The sequence below is a fragment of the Diuraphis noxia genome, unplaced genomic scaffold (genome assembly GCF_037042655.1).
Source record: "Diuraphis noxia isolate RWA-SAM2 unplaced genomic scaffold, SU_Dnox_SAM2 contig0005, whole genome shotgun sequence".
Taxonomy (NCBI): Eukaryota; Metazoa; Arthropoda; class Insecta; order Hemiptera; family Aphididae; genus Diuraphis; species Diuraphis noxia.
Genome location: NW_028301715.1, coordinates 43404665 through 43429570, shown reverse-complemented (window position 1 = coordinate 43429570; position 24906 = coordinate 43404665). Strand labels below are relative to the sequence as shown.

General features: G+C 29.4%; 1 protein-coding gene and 1 long non-coding RNA gene across 2 annotated transcripts in view; one reads left to right on the top strand and one right to left on the bottom strand.

The window, feature by feature from the left end:
* LOC149055386 (uncharacterized) overlaps positions 1-24906 on the top strand; it is a 92834-nt gene that overhangs the window by 31492 nt on the left and 36436 nt on the right. The window lies entirely within an intron of this gene.
* Positions 11572-15081, bottom strand: LOC107170049 (protein TRC8 homolog). Its single transcript, XM_015520055.2, has 9 exons — positions 14930-15081; positions 14581-14845; positions 14176-14504; positions 13919-14112; positions 13521-13776; positions 13230-13462; positions 12927-13170; positions 12519-12866; positions 11572-11742 (listed from the first exon to the last, which is right to left on the bottom strand). The coding sequence occupies exons 2-9, from the start codon at positions 14792-14794 to the stop codon at positions 11692-11694; spliced, it is 1869 nt and encodes a 622-aa protein (XP_015375541.2). The 5' UTR covers positions 14795-14845; positions 14930-15081; the 3' UTR covers positions 11572-11691.

Genomic DNA, 24906 nt, shown 5'->3' with positions numbered 1-24906 from the left:
CGAATATTATAATATTTCCGGAGAAAAAGCCCGTAGGTACCTATTTTATACCCTCACATTACATATCTGCTTAGTTAGTGCGTGTCAGTCCGTAGCTTGGTTACCTTTCTAAATAATACAAAACGTCCAACTATATTGACACAGTCGGTATGTATGTAAATCAACTAAATTTTGACGACAATGACACATCAGCGCAAAAATCCCGCCTGAACACTTGTCCTGAACATGATATTGTAATTTTTTGAGCATTTCGCTCAACTACACTTTTCTATAATTCATAATCGTGTTCCATAATCTGATCAGTCTGACGTCGCATTTGTTAGTAACTTTTAGATATTACGTATGTTCAATAACTAGGTATAATATTATAATATGCTCATTAGCGCAAATAGGGAGGGGTGAGGAAAGAGTCTTTGTCAGCCCTTATGTTTTTTAGATCATACTATTATTATTTTGGTGAAATTCCATAAATCTGATGTTTTTTTTGAAAATTATGAAATATTTATCGAAACATTTTTTTGGTCATAATATTAATTCGTTATAAATTACCAACTCTATAAAGCCATCATATTCCTATAGTTGATAGACGTTTAAAATCAAGATACATATTATATGTATGGCTTACAAACTATTTTAGTCAATGAATCACATCAAAAAGCATTATAATTTATAGGTATAATTATAATTATACATATATACACGATATATAGTCGTGTATATATGTATATATTATCTACGCTGGGGAGGACTGCAATATTACTGATAGACCCCTAAATAAAGTAATAACGTTTTAATATTATACAAATAATGTTAAATAAATATTTAGAGTCCAATTGAAGGCGTTATCAGGAAAACAATATTGTTTTATTTCTTAAATATATTTGCTGTAGGTATAACTCAGACTAAATTTTAATGCACCCACTAATGACTAATATGATGTATGGTTAATATTATTATTGTTGTAAGTAAATAACTTTAGTTTTTGATGCTGTGCCATTAAAATTAAAATAATATAATATGTATATTTTTTTTTTGACGACTTATATGAAATGTATTAAAATTTGTATAAAGTATAAATAGTGTTCAAGTGCGTTGATAATGATAGGTTTGTAACTTTTAACCTGTGGAAAGCATTTACTTTTTAGGGATCTAATTGCGCCTATGCATGATATACTGCAGGTTTAATTATTATTATATAAGTATATAAGTGATGGCCAACCAGGGGCGTCCCTAGATAGTTTTCAAGGTGCGGGGGAACCTATAGTATACCCATATATAGGTATTATCTTTACCTAGACAGTAAATGGTTACTAGCTCGTAGACAATATAATTATTATCTGCCATGCTTTTAGTTATTTCTACTCATAATGGTAAATTAAAACTTTGTTGAAAATTATCAGTGGGAGAATAATTTTTATTTTTTATACATTTAAAATTGTAATGTGCACATAGGCGCAAATCGCAGGGGGGCTAAGGGGGCTTAGCCCTCCATAGTCATAATTAGCCCCCCCCCCAAATGTATTAGTGTCCCGCAAACTATTGAAAAATCAATAAGTTTGAAATTTGATAAGTGTACATTTTTTTTACATGTATTTATATAAAAATTAAAAATTAAAATTAAAATATATTAAAATATTATTAAAAATTACAATTAAAATATTCAAAAATATTACTATATACGTAGTTTGGAATCGATGTAACTTTTCACGCTTAAGTTGCCTACGTATAATAGGTACGTATAGTAATATATTAAGGCGGTATATTATGTTTTCGCGATAAATATAATAGGTACCCACATGATACATAATGCCATTTCTCGCATTTGTGTGATCGATCGTTATCGACTGTTGCTTTCCCAATTCTCTTTTTAGAACTCGCTCGTCTATAATGTTTTTACGATAAATGCAGTACATATGCTTCACATTTTTGTGATACTCTGCTGGTGTAGTTGTGTATTAACGAACAACGTTTATATATAATTAATAATTATTATAACTTTTCTGTGACTGTGATTTTATTTTTTAATTCATTAAAACATTTAATTAAAATTAAAATTAATTTAATTGAGCCATGAGTGGTAAAAATAAAAAGGATGGAAATATTCTCTCATTCTTTAATAAAACAATTAAGAAGAACGATAATATTCTTTACTCTAATGACACTGATATTTCAAATCAATTTATTTAAATATTTAGGGAATAATATAGATATAATATACTTATATAGGTACTTATAAATACCCTTAAAACGTTTGTGTTACATTTTGTAGATACAAAATAATAATCGTGGTTTAACATTAGTACCCGCGAACTTATAGTCAGGGCTTAAGCCCCTCCCCCCGCCAAATTGAACCAATTTGCGCCTATGAATGTGCAGAAGCGAATGTTCTCTTGCTCCTCCTTGGGAACACGCTTGTGTTATTTTAAAGATATTTTCTATTATATACAATATCGTTGCGATATCGTAAATTTCACGATTGTCTATATGTCATATAAAAAATTAATATCGATAACTATGTAGGTATTGAAAACCACAACGAAAAAAATAAATATTTCATAATATTTCGTATTTTATATTAATATGATCAGTGAAAGCTTTAAGCTTTAAAGCGATATCTTGGTGTAGTTGCAGAAGTCATAATGTTTGTGGTCCCCGTGATATAATGTAACCGAGGCCACGAGTTCATTGCAGATGATAAAATTATTATATTTTTTAATTCACAAAACCTGCAGGTTCAAACGCTGCAGCGATATAATTTTTGAAAATACCGATGTATCGTCGTCGTCGTATGCTATCGTTGAGATATCGATATCGTTGTCCATCACTAATTACTAATTATTATTAATAATTATTACGGTGTTCGGGTGCAGATGATGGATAAACCAAGACGTGTTTGATCCGTTTTCGTAAGTCAGTTTCGTGCGGCGGCCCTTTGAGTAGGTACACATTACAATATTATATTATACGACGCGTGTATTTCAGGGTCATACGAATTTTGCGGTACACGAAACCAGTGGCGGGAGATTATAAATAATAATCACGGTTACCGTAATCCCCGCATAAAGTTTATTAACGCCAAATTCGGATCGAACAGAATTATAATGTTATTATTTAGTATAGTGCTGCAGTATTAATAATATGTATTATGTTGTATGTACAGGTATATATCATCCATCGGAAGATGTTATATTATGTATTTACTATATATTATAATACGGTATAGTATAAGTAGCATTACTGTTTTATTATATACTACTAGCCCTCCGTGCTAGTATACTATAATCCAAGTTTCCTCGACTGAAATCGAGATGTACAAACGACGTATACCGCCGTTTTCAATGGGCTTGCGGTCAGTTCGATGAAATTAATTAAATAATATAACGAAAGTAGTAACAGGAATAGATATAACATTGATTAAAATATAAATTATACATAATATAGATTAAAGCCTTGATGGGTTGTACGAGGCTTAATAACTATAATCGTATGTACCCTGAATTAAGATGATAGGTATACTTTTCAGGTAAGTACCTATATTATTTTATAAAGAAAGTATATCTTAATTCGTGGAATGTACTTGTATTATCCAAAACGACGATTAACTGTATACAGGGTGATTCTTTTATCAAACAACACTTATAATATGGTGTTCGTGTGTGAAGGAGTTGCGGCCCAAACCCTAAATAACGTACGAGTTGCGGCCCGGGTTTATGAGAGGTACGTATGAATTGCGGCCCGGGTTTATGAAAGGTACGTACGAATTGCGGACATACAATAATGTATATATTACAATTATTACATATATATAGTATATAAACATCACAATATTATGTAGGTATTTTCTAGTATAAATTGTCGTACTTATATTAATATTGGTCGTAAAGAAAATAAAAGTATTCATAAAATTATAGAATATAATATAATATATTAATATTATGACATTATATTAAATAATAAATAATAAAAAAATATAAAAGTATAATTGGTGTAGTATATTATGATAATAATGTCCAAAAAAAAATCAAAGCATTCATAATGTAAGTCATATATGGCGATAATGCGATAAAACGATCTATATTATCTTTATCATATTATATACAAAAATATAACTTCCCATACGTATTGAACATTTCGTTTATCGTTATTCGTTTATACGGTACATAGGTATTACCTATTAGGTAATAGGTATATAATATAATATATATTATATAGTATTACCTATTAGGTAATAGGTATATAATATAATATATATTATATAAGTAAGGTACATAATATGTAATGATAATTACTTGGGCCGCAACTAACCTATACCTAAAATATTATCGGGCCGGAATTCGCCGGTCTCCAACACCGGAAACGAAAGGTCGGGCCGCAACTCACCCTCAGCCGGATTTAGGACAATCTATCCCCGGACAATTGGTCCCCGCGAAAAAACGCAGTATGCGGACAATTGGCCCCCGTCATAATTTATACACGGACAATTGGTCCCCGGCTTAAAAGTTAAAAACAAAATATTTTACAAAAAAAAATTAAAAAGTTAAATACTTAAATATGATGGGAGAGTGGTCACCTTCATTTAATTTGTTGTCAAAATGTTTAAATTATAAAAAAAAAGAATAATCACATCATATATCGCACATCCATATATTTTACATTAATTCCGCGCACCCAACTCGGCGAGTGGGTGCAGAGTGCAGATAGACTAGGCAGTAGACAAGAGTACCTACAAGACATGCCAAAAAAGTATAATAATAATAATAATATAAAACACTTTGGGACATTTTTTTACATTTTACATAATAGTTATAGTACTATGTAATATAAATTATTTTCATTTTGAACTTAACATCAGGCGTAATCAGGTTTTAAATTAGACAAGGATGAAATGTATCTTTAAGACACCCGTCGATCATTTAAATTCCAAAATAATACAAATATTGTTTCATTTTTGAAAAGGCATTTAAATCGAGTCCTAATCATTACAAAATACTGTCTGAGATAGAATAATTATACCTACTCGTATACCGGTATACCTATTCAAAAAACATTGACCTGGGACCAATTGTCCGTGTATAAAATTATGACGGGGACCGATTTTCCGCATACGGCATTTTTATGCGGGGACAAATTGTCCGGGGACCAATTGACCGTTTACCCCCTCAGCCATACCACCTAACATACACCTATAACACACAAACACCAACCAACTTTGGGAGGCTATATCTCGTAAACGGATTAACGAAAATTTAAAATTTAAACGTGAAAATTCATTGAAAAAATAGCCTTTTTAGTTTATGATATTTAGAGTATAGGTTGTCATTTGAAAATCAAAAGTTGATAATGGTTTACCTGATAAATATAAGGGTGAACCAGTGGCGCAACTAGAAAAAAATTTTTGGGGGGGGGGGGGGTTACATTAGTACAATATAATATATACATAAGATAAAATCCTGTATGGTTAATTATATAATTTATTACATAAATAATGTTAATATATTATTTATAAATCATCATACATAACAAGAAATAAAATAATAAAGTCATAAGTATAGAAATAGTCATACTATGAATAAAAAACACTTATAAATTAAGATTGAGTCTCCGTTTTGAAGATTTAGCCATTTCATCAATAATCATTGATGGATCAACATTAATATCTTGGTGTATATTGAGGACTGCCAATCCATTTAGTCTCATTTGACCAGTAGTGTTTCTGAGATAATTTTTAAGTCGACGCAAGGATGAAAAAGACCTCTCTCCAGTAGCTGTTGTGACTGGCAGTGTAATTAATATTTGTAATAACTTTGAGATTAAAGGAAAAAAATCAGGATTACAATTGAAAAATAGTTCTGTTATTGTTGACGACAAATTTTGCGATTTGAATGCACAACTGTTATACCACAGTTTAAGTTCACCATAACCCATTTCTAACTGAACGGTGTATACATAGAGTATCATAAAGGCACCGCGCCGTATCGATAAATATTGACGCTACCAATGCCTCCTTTTACAGTGTGACCATTTTCAGTGAAACAAATTATGTATAACATTGACCGTACCCCGTCACCAGCCGGCCGGGTCCGGTGCATAGAGTAATATCACAGAACAATGGTAATATAGAGCAATATTGTTGATGAGCACTAGCGGATTAATTGTCGTAGACTGCCTCTTTTATTTTACTCCTTTTTATGTGTTTTTAACCACGGCGGCTAAAAAACATAACACTAAGCATCGGAAAAATTTCGGGGGGGGGGTCACAACCCCTTAACCCCCCCCCCCCCCCCCCCTAGTTGCGCCACTGGGGTGAACAATGAAAATATATATAGTTCTAGAACAAGATGGATCTAAAATTTTCAAAAAAAAAAAAAAAAATTGAAAAAAGTCAATAGTTTTTGAAATAATGAGTGTTGTTTGATAAAAGAATCACCTGTCTAATAACATATTAATATGATTTATTTGGTTAGAAATTTTTAACATCACGCCGTTTCCGAATGCTATTATATTTTATAGGTAGGCAGTTATTTTATGTCTTACTGCAGATTAAGAACAAGGTTCGAACGGCCGTAGTCTTCAAAGCCAGATGATGATAATGGCGACTGTATATGCGGTCCAGCAGCTGCCTCGAGGTGTTCAAAATGAAAAAAATCAATACGTATCGATGAGAAATAGTTTCGTACCTACCTACCGACTCGTATCGAAGTCCGAGTCGGATATGAAATATGAATCGGTAGGCATCGCTGGAACGTGCAACTAATTCTCGAACGCTCAAAACTGATCCAAAGACTTAGGGCCAGTTGTACCGTCTCTGATTAAAGTTAACCGGAGTTTAATTGGCCAAATTTGCATGGTTAAATATCTGTTATCAGCTGATTAAGCGTAATCGAAGTTTAACCGTAGACGGTACAACTGGCCCTTAACGATTCACTCCAATTTCTTCCATGAAAATCTTGATGATCAAGACAAAATTATTTAAATACATCTCCGCCCCGCTGTTCGTACATACAAAACATAAATTATAGGTATGGACACTTACAAATTTCAAAAGTCAAAACACTAAAAATCGAAAGAACCAAATCTAACTTTGTATACCTAATATAATAATCTTGCTATCATGATAACATTTGACACGCCATTTCCGTGGCCTGGTGCCAACCTGCAATTAATGTTGAGGTAACATACCACGAGATTATGGTACCTTAACCAAGGTACAGTCATCGCTGAAACACACACACACACACACAAACACGCGTGTATAAATAATAAAGTGTATACGCAGATCCACTGCAGATTCGCAATAAAATCGGCGGCCGATACGGTTGAATGCAATCAAAGACCAAAAGGTATTACGTGCCAACATGTTTAATGGCCAACGTTGGTCTCCTCAGCGGTAGTCGAAAGTAAACAAGATAATAATTTTCCCGGCCATAAATTGTTAAATACAAAATGGCCGCCATCGGGGTTTTGCCACCACCGCAAAAAGCCGAGCGGCAGACTTACGTTGGAAAACGCAATTACGATTCGTCGAGCATCGCGATCCGTGACCGCACCCGCGTCCGTACCCCTCCCCCCTCGTCGCCATCCCTCATCGACAATATATTTTATGGAACAGTATAATAATAATAATATATCAGTTACGTGTAGGCCATTGAAGTATTAAATATTGCACTAGAATATACTGCACATATAGGTGCCTATACCTAGTATAGTAGTTAAACGTCCTCAAAAACTAAATAATCGTTTACTACGGTTATCGACAGACGACATAGTTAAAAAAAAATAATAATAATTAATTAATCGAGAACACTTGTAGATTCTTTCAGCAGAGGTATTATAATGTATAATCGAATATTATATTATTGTTGTAGACATATTTTAATGAAATCTAACGCGGTCATAAAATATAATTAAATATTGGCGCGGCGAACATTATATTGCAATATTATATTTTATAAATCGGTTTGAAGTTTTCGAAAACGATAAAATCTGCACACTTGACTACAAGGCGTGTAAGTAGTTTTAGATTTGATAACTATTAAATTTTAAATTATTTAATATCTTAACACTTGTGCTATAGATTTATAGGTATTAGATAATATGTTATATATATTTTGTTATGATGCACATCATAGCGCAAAACGATGGCGTTGGACAAAGACGTGAAAATATAGCAAAAAAAATAAACATAGGTAATACATTATTTAAGAATATATTATCCTAATTAATATCGTTTTCGTATTACCCCGATAATAATAATATCCTCTTCGAAGCCCCAAGTCCGATATTGAATACAACACAGCAACGAAATATCATTTTATTTCTCAAATAGAATAATATATATGTATCTATATATCAATCTATGAAAACCAATGTATTTATTCATACGTATAGCATAGCATTAAATATATATTTTGTAAGTTAATACAATTATAAGTTAAAGGTTTACCAAAAAAAAAAAAACAAAAAGTTAATAACAATATTATAATATACAATATTATGTCGCGCGGAGGAGAGTAAACAATTAACGGCTGTATGGCAAACGTACGCAGTTTGTGCACACACACACACACTCGCGCACGCATGTAACGAGTATACGAAACGAAAAAATTGAAAATTGGTACATTATTATGTATAAAGCTGATAATATAATATTATAATTGTGAGAACGTGCATATATATAGGTATACATCGGATATGTACCTATATAAAATACACACTCACAAACGAGAGCACGCACACCTAAATGCATATAATAATAGCGATAATATAAACCATAAGGTGCATATACAGCAAAATGCAGTAGGTGCTCAATTGAGTAGGTAATAAAAAAAATGTTTAAGAGGACGCTACACCCGCATGTGTTGCGTCTCCGTCTTACAAGTGCGTAACATTGCAAAAACTGTTTCGCGCGGGATAGAACCGAGAAGGCTACAGTTATAACTAAGAAACGAAATTTTCACCACATAATAAGGAGAACATTTACTGTGCAACGTTGTTTTCAATTTTTCGATATCACAAATAGAAAAAAAGTTCTTATTGTTTCAAAATTCATTATTTTTGCGTTTTTCAAAATCGAATAGGTAACTTTTTTTTCAGTTCTAATATCAAAAAAATTAAAACAACGTTGCACAATCGAAATTCCCTTTTATCTGTGGTGAGAATTTCGTTTCTTAGTTATGACTGTAGCCTTCTCGGTTCTTTCCCGCGCGAAACAGTTTTTGCAATGTCACGTACGTCTTGGAAGACGGAGACAACACATGCGTGTGTAGCGTCCTCTGCTTAACCCCTACTTTCAATTTATAATTCTCAAAGGTATCTATCAAATTGCAATGTTTATAATTGATAATCATATTATATAATCTATAGAGACACTTAAAAGTACCTACAAAGTACAGGCTACAGCAAATATGATGTATAGAGTACATAATATATATTTTAAATCGTATATTTTTATTATTATTCTAAATTTGCCGTCGTATCTAAATCGGGTGGAAATGTAATATAAAATCTAATCATTTGAAAATAACTAAGGGTTAGAGTGTAGTATGATTTTGAGTATTTTGAAGCTACTCCAACTTAAATTTTAGATGTACATGTATAGCACCTTCACCTCCGTATGACAGGAGGTACATCCTCCTAATCACCTTTGAAACGTGTATGATAAGTACGTTTCACAACAAATGTCCCTAGATACTAACCCGCTGGGTGTCGGTTTTTCGCCAGGTTTTCAAAACAAGTACATGAAAAATATGGCGGTTAATCTTTTCTAATTTTACATTAACCCGATGCATTGGTACGAGGGTTGGTATGACACTCTCACAAATGCTAATGCTATTTGAAAAAAGTGGGGACATGGCCTTGGATTCTTGGGCAATTTTTATAAGTTCTCAGAATCAGCTGAGAGCCCATATCAAATTTTTCAATAATTGATAGTTGATTGTAAATATTATTGTAATAAAAATGTATGTTATTTTAAAAAACTTTAAAAATGTTTATTACAACACATCATTATATACAATCATGATTATTTTAATAACTATTTGAAATTATAATAACTAACAAAAATTAAGATAGAGAAAATTATTAAATGTGTAGGTAATGTAAAAGATTATAAGTTAATATTTTTGGGTTATATGTAAACTAGGGCATCGTTTATTGTTGAAAAAATCATTGACAAAATTGAATAGAATTCTAATGAAATAGGTATCTACAATCGTCATTAGAAAAATATTTTCAGAGAGTAATGATACAGAATTAATACAAAGATGTAATTGGGCTAAGAATCTATTTTAATCGACATTAAGCCTGAAGACTCTAATGGAGTAGCAACATTTATTGAAATGACCATCGATTCATCTTTAAAATCTTTATTTGATAAAATATCAACAATAGATTTCTGGTGCAGCAGATAGCCATATTGCAAACAAATATCAATTTCTGATTAAAAAATCTGCACCAACACTTCTTCCTTTTACAACAACATATTATCTGCGTGTAACCAGATTTTCATATGCATCAACGAAACCAAAATATCGCGATAAATTATAGATGATGAAGCAGCGCCTCTAACTCTTATCGATGGAACCAAATATTAAAATATGGGTCAATGAAAAAAGCCAACATAATTTGTATCTCATTGAAATTATTAATTATTAATAATTATAAATTACTAAAATAATAATATGTACTTTTATCCTATTAAATCAAATAAATATTTGCCATATATTCGCATCTTAAAGTTGATCACAATGTTATGTAGATAATAATATTACTACTTCAAAACATTATATTTTAATGTTTTGAAGTAGTTGAAATAATTTTAATATGTAATATTTTTTCATAAATAATCACATATCAATAGGAATTGGTTTAGTCGACAATTTATAAATGTCAATATTACCACATCAAACATGATAGCCTTTCTCAAAGGATCGGATTTATACAACAAAATTTAAACGTATTGATTAAAAAAAAAAATTGTAACATTAACTTAAATAGTAACCATATGTAGTTAGCATCATATAAACATTGTAATACCATTAACATTGTATCTTAACAAAAACTAATAACCTTTGTTGTTGATGTTTTTTTAGTTCAATAAAAAAAAAAAAAAAAAATGTCAATATTATTTAATATATGTAAATATTGTTTATAACGAATGAAAACCTCCAGGTAAAGGTATAACAACAACAATGCTAAGCTTTCAACAATTGGCTATCAAACAGGGTGTTTCTATATTGTTCTGTGGTAAAAAATAATTCTAAAAATTAATGATTCTATTTGATAAGATTTTATGATTTTACATGTAAAATTGAAGAGGATATTTTTCAAGTAAATTTATGGTCATAATATAGCACAGATGTAAGTAGATAATATAGTTTCTTACTTTATTCTTTAAGCATGTTTGTTGCAAGTACAATATAATATAGATGTACTTATTAAACTAAGACTGTATTTTTGGTATATTATTATAGATAACAAAAATGATAATAATATTACACACAAAGTAATCTTGTGCATAGGCAAAACTAGAAAATTTTATAAGGACAAGTTAAATGATAAATAAGAAAAACATTTTAATTAAAAAATACATTTTTTATTTAAATTTTAAATTGTACACAGTTATTATTAGATCAGATGATGGTCTTAGTGGCCTGATCTGTAGTTTTGCTTATGATTTTGAGTCTGGACATTTTAGGTTTCTGTATAGGATATAATATTATTTTGACACAATGGGCATTGAACCTAAATAAAATTAAAATTATCAAAATTATTTAAAAAAAAAAAAGTGATGTGAAATAATTTTTATTAATTGAACAATTCCTATAATAATCAATTACCAATTTAGTTATTAATAGACTAGATCTTAATACTATTAGGAAGTCTTGTAAAGTACTTTGGTTAAAATATTTATGTACTTCTAAAGTGTACCCAAATATATTTGAATATGTTCACAAATTTTTTGTACTTCACACGTTGACTGCCATGCGGCCGCCAGCGTCCGTATAATAATAATTAGGTATTGATAATTTTTAGACCGCCGGCTGCCGCACCATATCATTCGTAGGAGGCCATACGGCTGCGGGTTGCCGTAAATTAATTTGGATTTATATTATTAACTTTTCCGTGGCGCTACAATAATGATCTTGAAAATATGCTGTGGCATAGTGGGAATAATTGCAATTTTTTTGATGTAATAAACATAATTTTAACTATTTTTTTTTGTATTTTTAATTTTTTTTAAATTCAATAGTATATATACAAATACAAATTTATAATGACACTGTAAAATGTCTTTGGCGTACCCATGATAAATATTCCTGAGGCCGCCAGCGGCTGCATGGCAGTCAATGTGTTAAAATCAAATACTGTCTATGTTGATATATTTATATTTATTAAGCTACATTAGGTTTTCCATACAATCAATATTTAGTTACATTTATGTAAAAACTATAGATTAAATATTTTAAACCTAAATAAAATAATTATTGTTTTTAAATAATATTTAAATAATTATTCACTTGGAAATCTGTGTAGAGCAATAATTTATACAGACATGCACCGTGGAAATAATGATTGCATTTAGTAATTTTTGCTGATCTCATATTTTGAAGGCAAATAGCACAGACATCATCTAGTTCAGACAATTGATCCTTAGTAGCATCTAATAATAATGCAATTTCTTTGGCAGCTAATTGGCGATCAGTAGTTGTCATCCATTCGTCCCAAGCGACACAAAATATGTTTTCATATCCATGTACACACATAGGTATAAACAATATTACAAGTGAATAGACTGTACTGTCAGGTGAAAGAGCAATATCTAAAACACCAATGTTTAAAGAAAACAATCTAAGAAATAGCCCCACCTAAAATAAAAAATGTAACCATAATATTGTTAAATAAATATTAAGGATCTTTAAAATTACCAAATTGCCAAGTGATTTTATAATGTTGACATAATCATCCAAATTCTCCCAATTTGTTTGGTAATAATTATCAATTAAGAGTAATAAATAGACAACAATTGAAATCAATGTTTTTATAATATATTCAATACCAGAAGCAGAAACTGATATTAGCCAATAGTTTGAATGATGAGACCACAAGTATGTCAACATGGTAATTGGAAACAGTATAAGGAATCCACTAACTAAAAGAGCTCTTAAATGTCTAAAAATTTAAATCAAATTAAAACATTTTTGATTATGTATAATAGTATAATATATTACCTTTTAAATGATAAAGCATTAGAAGTACACAAAGACAATAATTGATCAACGTTTTCATGGATGTGATGAAGTAGGAAAACACAAAGCAAACCAATAGTTTTACAGAGTGTTATAAAACAGTTTTCTGAATTAAATCCTGTTACTCCTTTTGATATAACTAATACAAAAAATAATACTGCAGAATCTTTTTCAATATTTTTGTCATTATTATCCACCTCATCAGTCAACATAAACTAAAAAAATAAACAGTTAAGAACCTCTGAAAATTTAAATACATGTCTAGCATTTTACCCTTTGGAAGAATACATATATATAATTACAAAAATATGATACAAAACTAGACATTCCTAAAATTGCAGGTATTGTATCACATCCTTGAGCTACCAAATATTTCACAATTCCAAACAAAGTTTCATTTTGTGTTTCCATATCAATTAACAGGTGTAGAATTTGTGCTAGTACTCGTATAGCCCAGAATATTCGCAGAACACTTAAAATGTTCAAACTATTCAAATCCATGTTAATCCGAGCAAGCATTTCATAATTACTATAACAAAACACGTACCAAATAGGTAATACTAATAATTCTTTTGTATATTGAGATTCTACTAAGTAGGTGCAAAAAAATAACCAAAATATGAATAACTAGTGTCTAGTGATAGTAATAATCATGTATAAAATGCACTCACTTGATGTTCGGTCGCATATATCTGTAATAAAATAAATTTGAAACTGAAAATAGATTTAAAAAAAATGTTTTCTTGATAATACACCATGGCAGTATTGTTGAGAATAATGCTAATATAATATTCAAAATTCCATGTCCCCGTGTTATGTGTAAAATTCCGATTAATGTAGGAATGGTAAAGCTAAAGCTGAAAACCTGAAATATTTAATAAATTATTTTTATTTAGAAGAAAGTTAATTAAATTGTATAGATATTTACTTTATGAATTGAATGATTTCTAGTAGACACTTGAAGATTTTTAAAAACTAGTGATAGAATACACTGAATGATTAAATTATTGAATAACGGATAAAATAAATGTGTACTTTGTAATTCTGTAAAAATATATAAAAATCCATCTACATCCCATGTTATATCTTTATGAAACGCATTAATTTCAAAGTTTTCATATTTTCCATATACAATTTTCAATGTTTGTATGTTCGCCCAATTAGAAAGAAGTACAATACATACAGAAACTACATGAATGTACATCAGGTATAAGTGTTTGGCAGGTAGAAAAAATGAATATAATGATAAACAAAGAACTAGAAAAATAAAAAGTTAATTAATAAATCGATAATATTGAGTTATTATTTTTCTTTGGAAATTTATATAACTTACTCAAACAGAACATTACTTTGATGAAGGAAATAAATATGGTCTTGTAATATAGTGCAGACTCATTGATCTCAAGCTGATCAAAAATACATTTTAAAAATTCATTTTTTTCTAAAAATATTTGATCAGACAAATCTAGGAACACGAAACTTCCTTTGAACAGTATAATATCCAAAATTAACATGGGCGGGACCCTCATCAAATTAATGAGACTCATAATACCGGGCTATAGTTTTGAATAAATTTTAATCTCAAAGTATAACAAAACCTGAAAATAATCAGAAAAATAATTAACATATTGACAATATAAAATCAGACATAATAATATTATTGTATAAACACAATATTATACTTGTATTAATACTGAGAACACGCGCGCACGCTCTAAATATAAACAAAAACGAGGAGATATGACCGAGACTGACGTCACTAACGACCGTTCAACACACTATATTACTATAGAATAATAATTAGTCTGATGCAATAAAAAACATGCGTCAATCATGCGTTGTAGCGTTTTGGGTTATGTATGACGTGGACATGTGATATTCAGATAGTGTTATCATATTATATTATGCAGCATTGCCAACCTCTGTTGCTTGGCACATTGTGCCGCTTGACCATCGTGGCCCGTGCGTATGCTGACAAATAAATCCCGAGACAACTAGATCCGTATTGTTACCATAATATGTATGGTTGGTATCACGATGGTCCTATTTATTCATACACCCGTTTAGTCATTGATAGCAAGGGTGCCACGTTTTCACGAATCATATTGTTATGTATTTGAAAACGGTGGAGATTTTTACCCTTGAATTTATGGGCACTGCCATTGTCACGGAAAACAATCAGAAGCAACTGACGGCCATGATGGCGGGAAATGAAATATTCACAATTATTATTGACATCAAATGAATAGAGTAATATTCAATGATGATCGTTTCAATTTTTTTTCATGAAACGCAAGATTTTCTTAGCCTAGCACATGTAATACGCTGTCCACGTAACACTAGGGGCATGCCGTACGCGTACTACAGATTGAGAAATGCTGTTTTAAAATATTACACAAAAAAAAAAAAATTATTGTTTTGAAAATGTTATAATATTAAAATATTGTATTATGGGTCGTTAACACGATTAAAGATATTATGCTGCAAGTTATACAACTAATCGCCAGTTAAAAAAAAAATGGCGCTCCCTGATTTTAGTCATGAAAAGGCATGGAGAGCTAGACTAGCACTCCTGGTGAACTAAAGTTCAAACAGTTTACGTAGTTATATATTTTATATATTATCTAATATTAAATATACAATAAATACGGTTGGCTGGTTGAGTTAGGGCGGTTTATAGGTTGTTTATCGTAGTTTTTAGTTAAGAGCACTAAACATTACAAGCATTTGGTAACCTTAACGGAACATAACGGAAATGACCACAGATTTGTATTATTTTTCATATCAGTTGTATAACCAGTATTATGTATTATCAAATTTTCAGTGCTCATAAATTCAAGGCTGTGTCTCCACTTTTTCAAATAGCATTCTGATTTGTTAGAGTGTCGTACCCCTGCCACAACCCTTTACACCAAATTAAAATAATCTTTATCACCTCCTCAAACTTGTATGTCTTAAATGACCATCATCATCGTGCGACTAATAGGCATGTCTTATATGGTTCTAACTGCATTGTCTCCGAAATCGAAACTCACTCTCAGCGATTTGCTGATGAAGCTATAGAGTGAGTCATAAGGTGTACCGAATGTAACGATTGAACTACACAAACAGTTGTACGCCGATTCGTTTATATGGGTCAGGAAAACAGATAGAGTTTTCCGGGGAACGACGTGTCCGTTTGCAGTGAGTGTGCGTGTGCGTGCCGATATCCAGAGGTAACGGAATTGTATTGAGATTGTTTTTATTGTTATTTTTTTCCGTTTGTTTCCTATTACCTTAAACGCGTTCACGGTCGGGCGGGTTGTACTTTGTTTATTTTTGGCACGTTTCTGACAAGACACCCCCACCACCACACCCACTGCCATCACTAGCGCGCCTTCCAGCCCGATCACACGTGCGTGGTACAAGCCGAAATGTAGCCAAAAAAATAAAAATAAATAAATAAATATATTTGAAAAAAAAAAATGTTATTTTTCCCCTTTTGGAAAACCGTCAAGTTCTATTATAGTCGAGTCGCTTCGCATTCGCAGCCGTTTTTCCGCTAAGCTTTTATCATACCTTTCGTACCGTTTCCGCTACCTTCGAGCTTTGCTAGAGAATAATATATATTTTTCCCTTGCTAATGACATTATTGACACGATGCCAATAATAATTAATTAATGTTCGCCCCGCAGTCACGGAGTATTTATGTTTATATCTGTGACTGTACGTGAAAAATGACACTGACAACTGGTTACGATGAGGTCGCTTGTGTATAATATAACGAAATTATGTATATGAGCGGACCATCGATTGGTACACTCAAAAGAGGACATCAGAATTTATAGTGATAAAAACACACACCTGAGGAGTACGGTGAAATAATCATTCGTTATCTATAGTGGACTTTTTGAGAAAAAATACAATTTAAAACTCTTTTTCTTACGTTAATCACATTGTTTTGGTAATAATCACATATCGGTAGGATCTCAAAATAGTGTGTTGTGTGTACCCAATTTTTTTTATAAATATAGTTTAAATCTAATATCACAGAAGAATCATTAGAAATAATCAACATCATATATAACTTATAATCTGTGTCCACATGTTTCAATGCATTATCAAATAATTTAATTTCGTCCTTAATAAATAACTAAATTGTATTTTAAAACGGTTTTTATTTAATTAAAATTTTTTGTTTGTTTTTGTTTTATTTGTATCTCTTAATTTGTAATTGAATAAGTTATTATTAAAATGCAAATGTATGCACAAATTGAATCCTAATGACCTTAGTTGCCATATCAGAAATTTATAATTTCAAAACTATAAAAACAAAAAATGATGAGCTGTTATGCTATAATACTGGTCAAATTCTGATGTCCAAAAATAATAGACCAGTTTCATACTAATTTGTAAGTTATAAAGTACAGTGTAGCTGTAATGGATGTATGTAGAAGCGTAACGAATCGTTGGAAATATGCAGTAGCCAGTAGGTACTTATGATTTTTTCCTCTGATTAAAATATGTTGAAAAATTTAATTTACACCATCGTGACAGCTAATTTCTAAAATAAAACAATTATTAATAAAGTACTATAACAACGGGTAGGAAGAGTATAAAAAAAAAGCTACGAAATTATATAATATTATGTTTATTGCAGTGCGTTAAGTTGTTACTATAATATTATTTTTATACAACACTATTGAAATAAACGGCAGTAAAATGACCATATTATAATAAAATATTCTCAGTCATAATGATGTAGTTTAAGATAATAATAATAATTATTATTATTATTATTATTAGGTAGGTATTATTTTAAATTACTTATTATATCTGATGAAATAAAATGAACACGAACGTTTCACAATAGGTGTACAATATAATATATACTAAGTAAATTAATTACTCGTAGTCCTTAACACAAACCGTGTTTTAATTAGTATCACCAAAACGGTATTCCACGACTTCGCGTAGAATAAAAGTATTTTAATTGAAATTTTAACAATATAGTTGTTAACAGCTGTACGTAGTATATTATATAATATTTACAAGTTCGTATATTTGTTTTATTTGTTTTATTTCCTTTAATTTAAATAACCGATTAAATATCAAGTTTAAGTACACTAAATTAATCATGCTTACTCTAGACTTCTATAAAATAAAATAACTAAAATTATAAACAAATCATTTTCCTATGATGAAACGTACAAATTATATCAATAATAATTATGACGATATATTACGCGATAACGTAATAATACTAACCTAATTTTTTTATTTAAACGTACAATAAAATCTCGTTGAAATTGAATATTATTTAGTAATGCGAAAACTATCGCATCATTTTTACTACCGGATGATATATTATGTAATAATATACTGTAAGTCATTGTTGTTATGTGACGAGTTTCCCAGAGGACAGCTAAAGAGAGTCGGGTATTTTTTATGGCTTTTGTGCAAAGTGTCAAGGACACATATTTTCGTCCAACGAAGCTTAATATAAATAATATTTGATTTACATTTTTTCTACTCCACCGAACTAATAAATTTCTAGACCTTAGTTAGTTAGTAATAATAATAAGGATGTATCTTTCAGTAAAGCGCATTCGACGTACGCAACATAGATAGTCCGTGACGGAAGAAAATAAAAAAATTACTTTATACATTTTAGATAAAATTTGAATGAAATTAGTGGTCTTATTTGACGCGATACGTGAATAATAATGATAATATGAATTTAGCTATTGTAGATTTTTTTCTTAGTAAATTCAACAATTATATTGAAAGTAGAAGATAAAATATCTAAGGAGTAATGATGAGTGATAATGGTAAATTACCTATGTAAGTACGTAATATTTATCTAAATATTTATTAATATTATTAGAATATATTGCTTATATACATAAACAAATTAACGAGCCATAGATTGTCTAAATTTCTCAAGTGCTTACTTAAACAATATAATTATTATTGTAGAATACTCTACATTATTATATTTTTTGAAATTATGAATCGTGTGGATTAATTTCTAGTTATATCAAATCTTTTCCACTATAAATTTCACTGATATCACTTTTTTTTTTAGGCCAACGTAAAAATTGAAATTGTTAATATAATATTATTATTGGATTTATACTTGACACCGACATGAAAAAGTCAAAGTTCCTCTCAAGGGCAATTATATTTTTATTATTTACTTTTGTTTTATACGTCTTTTAAATCTAAAAATGACCGTGTAATTACTATTTTTTAATTTTCACTCAAAGGAGAATTGTTGATCTTTTAATATAAAAATCTCGGGACCAATAAAATTATGTCGTTAATAATAATAATAATAATAATAATGAAAACGATATACGTAATACTCCTATAAAAATTAATAAAACAATGCCAACATTATAAAAGGAGTTTTACTTAAAATGGGTAATTATTGCAGCGTTTTTGATTTACACCGATTGGCCAACGAAATTGTTATATTCTTACTTTCCGTTTAATTGATTTTTCTAATTTGCGATTGATTTCGTCGATAAATTATATAAACCACGTCTATAATGGTTTTCAGATCTGTTGAACGTGTTCGGTGTTATAATATTGATTCACAACGATATTTATATTGTTTTCTGTAAAAATATTATCGCAAAAGAACACACAATTCATTGGTATTCCTATGCGTAGGCCGCATATAATTAAAGCTTTCCTAACATTATTGTTGATTTTCAAACGAGAACTAATAAACATAGCTAGTATATTATATATATATATATATATATATATATATATATAATATGAGCACTGAGTGCACGAATCATTCTTTTTTCCTCTCTACATCATAAAAACGAAACCAACGCAGTTTTCACGTCGTCGATTCACATACCTATAGCACTATATATATATATTATATTATATATAGTGAATCTACGAGTGGCATTTTATAAGAGCACTTATCGATGAGAGTGTCTGAGAGGAGTGACGGGGTATTACTATAGGTTGTATATTCTATATATATATAATATAGATTAAGTTTTGATTTGTACATTAATAAATACAGTGCGCATACCTAAATGTGACGGTAAAGTTGAAAATCGAAACTCGAATGAAGAATAACCTTTTGTGTTGTACAAAATATATTAAACAGTGTTGGGACGAGTTTTATAATGAAAATATGTGTTATAATTCAGCAGAGTGTTGTAAAACCAAGTGAATAAGCGATTACAATTATACGACACTGATTTTTTTTTTAAATGATGTGTAATTGATGTACTATAGTCTAAAGGTTTGTATATTAGATAGGTATCTAATGTTAAATAAAATAAAATATCAACACATACCGTGTGTTCACCAATTTAGGGAACACTTAATTTCTCGGCCAGATTATGATGGAATAAATCGAATTTATTTTTTAAAAGCTAGTGGTATATAAATACAAATTTTCAGATAAATTTCAAATTTTTAACACTCTCGGTACGCGCATGCGTAATGCAACTTATTTTTTTTAAATAGTAATCGGTATTTTTGATACCAAATTCGGATAGACTGAAATTTTGACCAGTTAACTATGACTCTAAAACTAAAATTGACTGAATGAGAGCAATTTAAATTTTAATAAATAATACATTTTTACAAGTCATTATAAAATGCATAGAACCATTTATAATTATTTAATATTGGTTAATTTTTGAATATATTTACCTATTTTTTTTTATACGTGTTATAAATAAGATTAAAATGTAAGGATATAAAATTATTTAATTAAAATGTATTACAACTGTATACGTAAAAATATTCAATAGATAACCAATAATAAATAATTATAAATGGTTTATGCATTTTATAATGACTTGTAAAAATGTATTATTTATTACAATTTGAATTGCTTTCATTCAGTCAATTTTGATTTTAGAGCCATATTTAATTGGTCAAAATGATTTAAAATATTCAGTCTGTCAGAATTTGGTTCCTAAATACCGGTTACTATTAAAAAAATTAATAAGTTGCATTGTGCATGCGCGTACCGAGAGGGTTAAAAAATTTTAATTTATTAGAAAATGTGTATTTATATACCACTATAGCTTGTAAAAAAAATTCTATTTATTCCATCATAATCCAGACGATAAATTCAGTGATCCCTAAATTGGTTAGGTAGATGATATAAATCCTTCTGTGTATAAATATAATATTATATACAAGGTGTCCAGCGAGTATTTACCAATTGCGATATCTCACGAGATAATGAAGATATCAAAATTCTGGTTTTATAATAAGATTCACAGAGGTAAGCGCTACAAATAATTTATTTTTTAATTTTTTTATTTAATTATTTTCTAAAAAAATTAAAGATAGCCATTTTCTAGAGTTTATTTTTCTGAAAATACTGACGTTTCAAAATGTTATTTTGATTAATTTCCTGTTTTTTAATATTTTTTCTAGTTTTGAAGAAATAAAATATGATTATACAACTATTATAGAAACAACGGAAAGTATTCGGCCGGCTGTATGGGAATGCGCGCGGCACAGCCGGTCACATGTTTGATAACATTATGGTGTTAAATAATTCGCAATTTTTCATCACGAAACTAAAAAAAAAAAAAAAAAAAAAAAAAAAAAAAATTAAAAATCAGGAAATTAATGAAAATAAAATTTTGAAACGTCAATATTTTCAGAAAAATAACTACAAAATTGCAATGGTAAATTTTTTTAGAAATAATTAAATAAAAAAATATATTTTTAACTTTTTTTACCAAACATTAAAATAAATTAAAATATGAAATAATTGTAGTTTTCATCCCTGTGAGTCTTATTACAAAAAACCAGAATTTCGATATAAACATTATTTCGGGAGATATCGCAATGGGTAAATCCTCACGAGACACCCTGTATAAGAGATGACTTCATAAACTTTCTTCTATTAAATATCGCCAGAGTCAAAAAGTCATTCCGATAGTCAGTGCCTAAATACAACATAATTTAGAACTATAGAATTCGATATAATATTAGTTAAAAATAAAAGATCTTTCCTAAAGTCCACTCTCAATTTCAAAAACGCATCGACTGTTTTCAAAATCTTATAAATCATCAAAATATTTAAAAAGTACTTTGATTATAAAAATATTGATATGTCTGATGATAATGTGCATTTGACTTGATCTAATATAATTTCATTTTTCACTCAATAAGGCGATAAAAAAGCTAGCAAGTGATACAATAGTATCATTTTATAAAATAAAAAAAAAATCTAATTTTGTTGGTATTATTCTATATTCTATATTAATTATTAATATATATCTACCTATATAGATTACAATAAGTGAAACAATTACTCAATGAATCCAACATAAATGGTAACAATTGTTTTGATAATATATTTAAGTCTCATATAATATGACTATGACTATATAGTAAAGTTCAGTAGTTTATTTTGTAACTCTCAAATATGGTGGATTTAATAAATACATTATGTTAAAAATAATATATATTTATAAAACCTATTTTAATAGTTACACAGTTGAAAACTCATCTTGAAACCCATCAGGAAACATCCTTGCAAAATTATACACATTATTATTATTATCTGTTATCGAAGATCAAATGAATACTAAATAATATGTTATATTATAATGCTATTATATTACACGGTAGCGCGGTAAACATTAATTTGGTTATTCACGGCTTAGTCTTACATATTATTATTGTTACGATTATCATTATTAATATTTATATTATATTATCGTGTACATGTATATAACGAGAGAGCGTCTGCGGAACGATTTACGAGCGCAATGGAAATATTTCGTTTTTCTCTATCCTCTCGTTCGCCGCCAAAACGACGGCCGAAAGTTTAAAGATTTATACGTCCGCGTGGTACGGTCGCGCATTTAAAATGCCAATACGATATACCTAGACTTTGACTTTTACAGCTGCAGATTTACGCAGTCACATATTTTATCTATCCACGACCCGTCGTTTTTATCCGCCGAATTATCCCCAGCCCAATAAGCTCGATTTTCTCGAGTACACCCATCCGCGTATATAACAACTCTTGACGGCTTTTGTTTTATGTACACATAATGACGATAATATACTTTACGCCCCCACCTCCACTCCACCTCATTTATATGTTTAGGTGCGTGAGCTATATCCACGCACGCCGATGTATTATTCGAAGTAGCTTGTGGCGAGGAATGGCTGCAACTTTGTTCACGATAAATGCGTGTGGGCTCCTCGAACGGAGAAAAGTTCTGTGTAAAAAAAGTTTACCCAACTCGGTTGAATGGATTTATATTGTATATTGTATAGTATATTCGCAGCGCTAAATACCAAACGTCTTTAAATATAATATATACTGGCTGCTTCAACTGGCATGCTTTCACCCTTCACTCAATTTTTTTTTTATTACCTAATTCAGTTATTCAAAATATGATTTTTAGAATATTTAAATGTATTTTTGCAGTATTCTTAAACGGTGATGGAATTAACAATATAATCCAATACAACATAATGTTTGAGTGTAATAATATAATATCATCTAAAATATTCAAAATTGTGTAAAATACAATTTTATATTATGAGCGATTGTCACTTCAATCAGTTTTATATTTTTAATACGATTTATTATTATATTTATAAAATAGGTGTTTTTTTAAAACTCATACAGGCTTCTAATAGAGATATTCTATGATTTTCTAATAATAATCATATTTTTTTAACACGATAAGTATGAAAACATTTAAAGAATTACGAAAAAAAGTGAACAATTTCGGATGATGCCTATATGGCTGTATAAAATATTCCATGCCGGTTGACAATTCAGTAATCAATAATCACAAATGTGTATTTACTTTTGAATAATTTTATTTAAGCATAAAATAAATGAATATATTTCTTTGCATTTACCAATTTTGTATTTCAAATATTACTTTGATTCCGTGTGGTGTTTTATTTGTGTAAGTTAAGTCCTTAAATCTATCACTCCGTAAGTATTATTCCTAGCGGATTAGAATCATTTATGATAATTTAAACGATTATATTACAGCATTCACATTTACTGCTTTCCATTACCAACAATTCACGATTTAATTTGCATAAATCATATATACATTTAATATTAATTGTTTTCACTATCTTTATAGGCATTTAATATTATAATATTCTGGATCTAATAGCCCCAAAAGGTACAGTTTGTCGTCTGTGATACTGAAAAGATAGATACAACAAAATTAAAATAATATGCGATTGTAGCAGTAGATATAATTAATATTCAACGGACTTAATTTCTTGTGTAAAAAATATAAAATAAATAATAGTATAAACTTTGTTTCATAAATTGTATTTAAATATGTATAATATATATATTGGATATACCTATTATTTTATTGTACGTCATGTTTCACTTAGTTCACAGACAAAACGAGGATTTAGAATGATTTGTGTTACATTAACGATTCGAACTGAAAATAAAAATGCATTTTCATTTTAAAAAAATATACGAAGGCATATAAATACAAGAAAAACAGCATGGAAATAAAAATCATTTTTAAGTCCAGTGATTCGTTTATGCGTTCTTGTTGTACTCCAAGAATTAATACGACGACTGAAAGTCGTTGATAATATAATATTATAGTTTGAATATGCAAAAATATTTCATTTACTTTTCTTACGCTTTTAAAACGAATTTGGGATT

Coding starts and splice junctions, on each gene's coding strand:
- LOC107170049 (XM_015520055.2), bottom strand. CDS start 14,794: ATGAGTCTCATTAATTTGATGAGGGTCCCGCCCATGTTAATTTTGGAT. Junction 13,171..13,229: donor AATGCTTTATCATTTAAAAG/GTAATATATTAT, acceptor TTAAATTTTTAG/ACATTTAAGAGCTCTTTTAG. Junction 12,867..12,926: donor TAAAATCACTTGGCAATTTG/GTAATTTTAAAG, acceptor TTTTTATTTTAG/GTGGGGCTATTTCTTAGATT.